The sequence below is a fragment of the Rhinopithecus bieti genome, unplaced genomic scaffold (genome assembly GCF_001698545.2).
Source record: "Rhinopithecus bieti isolate Rb0 unplaced genomic scaffold, ASM169854v2 scaffold_3057, whole genome shotgun sequence".
Taxonomy (NCBI): Eukaryota; Metazoa; Chordata; class Mammalia; order Primates; family Cercopithecidae; genus Rhinopithecus; species Rhinopithecus bieti.
Genome location: NW_016803927.1, coordinates 19,392 through 21,967, shown reverse-complemented (window position 1 = coordinate 21,967; position 2,576 = coordinate 19,392). Strand labels below are relative to the sequence as shown.

The 2,576-nt window shown below is 51.3% G+C and overlaps 2 protein-coding genes across 2 annotated transcripts in view; one reads left to right on the top strand and one right to left on the bottom strand.

Annotated features, from left to right (window-relative positions):
• The window catches only part of SKA3 (spindle and kinetochore associated complex subunit 3), a 27,832-nt gene extending 26,789 nt beyond the window's left edge, over nt 1-1,043 (bottom strand). The window contains 1 exon segment of the mRNA XM_017859112.1: nt 851-1,043. Coding sequence (XP_017714601.1) covers nt 851-953 — 103 coding nt within the window. The 5' untranslated portion in view covers nt 954-1,043.
• A 48-nt stretch (nt 1,044-1,091) lies between these two features.
• Nucleotides 1,092-2,041, top strand: MRPL57 (mitochondrial ribosomal protein L57). The gene is made up of 2 exons (XM_017859123.1): nt 1,092-1,182; nt 1,377-2,041. The coding sequence occupies exon 2, from the start codon at nt 1,382-1,384 to the stop codon at nt 1,688-1,690; it is 309 nt and encodes a 102-aa protein (XP_017714612.1). The 5' UTR covers nt 1,092-1,182; nt 1,377-1,381; the 3' UTR covers nt 1,691-2,041.
• The last annotated feature ends 535 nt before the right edge of the window (nt 2,042-2,576 follow it).

Below are 2,576 nucleotides of genomic sequence, written 5' to 3'. Positions count from 1 at the left end.
CCGCCCGCCTCGGCCTCCCAAAGTGCTGGGATTACAGGTGTGAGCCACCGTGCCCGGCAGAAATAGGCATTTTCAAGTGACTGGAGATCATTCATTACATAATTAAAGTAAAAGTCTCCAGGGTGTAATATTTTAAAGCACATTACAATTATGACATTTATGAAATAATTCCAAAATCTGAACTACTTTTTCAATAATTAAAAAAATCTCCAATAAAAAGGTGAATGGTGAAGTCTGCTTTATTTATACACATTTTTTTTAAACCCCAGCACTGTCGAGTACTAGTGTTTGTGTTGGTAATACGATTTAGTGGGAAAAACACAGAGGTTTACCGCAACTGTTGACCACCTGGGTGAGAAAAAAATCACTATATGTGTAAAGTATCGTGTAAAGAACAACGCTAAATAGCTTGATTCTAAGAGAATCTGTTTAGGTTTACATGGTATTTTATTGACAAGCACATATATTGTATGTGACGAAAGCATATCTCACATATAAGTTAGTATATGTATTATGAGCTCAATCTGTCAACTTAGGTTCTTATTCTTAAGTGCTGCTGTCTCTGTTCCCAATATAAATAGTGCTACTTTCAATAGAGCCCTGGGGTTGTACCTGGGACTAAAACGGACACGCGATAAGGGTTCCTAGGAATAAACCATAACCAGGCCCGGGAGCTACGCTAACGCCAAACGCCGAGCATTGAGACACTCAGCACCCACTCCGCGCCTTGGTGGCAGCCGTCCACGCCGTCAGTGCCTGGCGGTTTCCGCGGGGCTCACCCTCCACTCGCCACGTCCCTCCGCCCGCCGCGCACCCCGCGCACCGTGCCCGGGCAGCCCGCCTCACGCACCGCTTTCCTCTCCGTCCAGCGCTCGCTGCAGCCGGGCCGTCTCGCAGTCCAGCGTGCTGGCCAGAGACCGCAGCTTCCCACAGAAGCTCCGGATAGGGTCCATGCTGAGCACACCCGGGAAGGACTCCAGGCGTACGCGAACAACACCGCTCACCTCACAGCCTCCCGCCACTAGTTTGAATCGGCGCCGGACGCGTCCTCGGCTCTGCGCAGACGCAGTTCTCTCTCGCGAGAGCTGAAGTCTCTCACCGAGGCGCCAGGAGACCCCACGAGACGGGTGCGCTTACGCCGCAGCGTCTTCCGGCGGCCGCGGAGTCCTGAGCAACCGGCGGGTGAGTACTTGTGCGAATTCAGCCCTGTAGGAAGCGCCTTCTTCGCCTGCTGGCCTTAGCTGGGCTCCCCGCTTCTCTGGAGGGGAGGCGGTGCGGGAACTCCCGTAGGCGTGAGCTGGAGCGCGCGCCCGCTGCTCTCTCCAGGTCCGGCCGCGCCAGTTCGCGTCCGCAAAGCCCGTCCCTCTGTTCCGCAGGCACAATGTTCCTGACTGCGCTCCTCTGCCGCAACCGCATTCCTGGCCGTCAGTTCATCGGGAAGCACCGGCGGCCGCGGTTCGTGTCGTTGCGCGCCAAGCAGAACATGATCCGCCGCCTGGAGATCGAGGCGGAGAACCACTACTGGCTGAGCATGCCCTACATGACCAGGGAGCAGGAGCGCGGCCACGCCGCGGTGCGCAGGAGGGAGGCCTTCGAGGCCTTAAAGGCGGCCGCCACTTCCAAGTTCCCCCCGCATAGATTCATTGCGGACCAGCTCGACCATCTCAATGTTACCAAGAAATGGTCCTAACCCTTGGATTTTATGGATCACGGGGCTGCCCATCTTTACCTGGTCCTGGAACTGAAAAGCTGTAGCTACTGTGAAAATGAGCCTTTGGACCAGTCTTTATTAAAACAAACAACATGAGTAGTCTGCATATAGAATATCTAGGGCTCTAAACCCTCTAATACTTAAACGTGTAATCGCTGTCCTGTCGTTTCTTTAGTCTGATAGGAAGATAGGGATTTTCTCAGTCACATGATATTTTGAAGGAAAGCTGCAATAAAGCCACAGACTACGATTTGAGGTCTTTGCTTAAGTGTGAGATACTTGATGGGGGTTTATCATGCAACATTAGTTTGCTTACCTTAAGAATTGCCCCAAAATAAAAGGAAATATGAGCTTTTTAGTTAAACATACTCCCACAAACATTTTCTGGGATTTTACTACTGAAAGTGGACATTTAAGCGAAGTAAAAGAGGCCGGGTGTGGTGGCTCACGCCTGTAATCCCAACACTTTGGGAGGCCAAGGCGGGCGGATCACTTGAGGTCAGGAGTTCAAGACCAGCCTGGCCAAGGTGGTAAAACCCTGTCTCTACTAATACAAAAAAAAAATTAGCTGGGCATGTTGGTGCAGGCTTGTAATCTCAGCTACTTGGGAGGCTGAGGTGGGAAGATCGCCTGAATGAACCTCATGCCTCAGAGGCAGAGGTTGCAGTGAGGTGGAGGTTGCAGTGAGCCAAGATCATGCTACTGCACTCCAGCCTGGGAGACTGCATCTGAAAAAAGGAAAATAAACGAAGTAAAAGATATTTATCAGAACTGTTACAGGAAGGTGTATTTTGTAGCTATTTAAGGCGGGGTGCTGTAGTGCCTGCATGTAGTCCCAGGTATTCAGGAAGATTGCTTGAGTCCA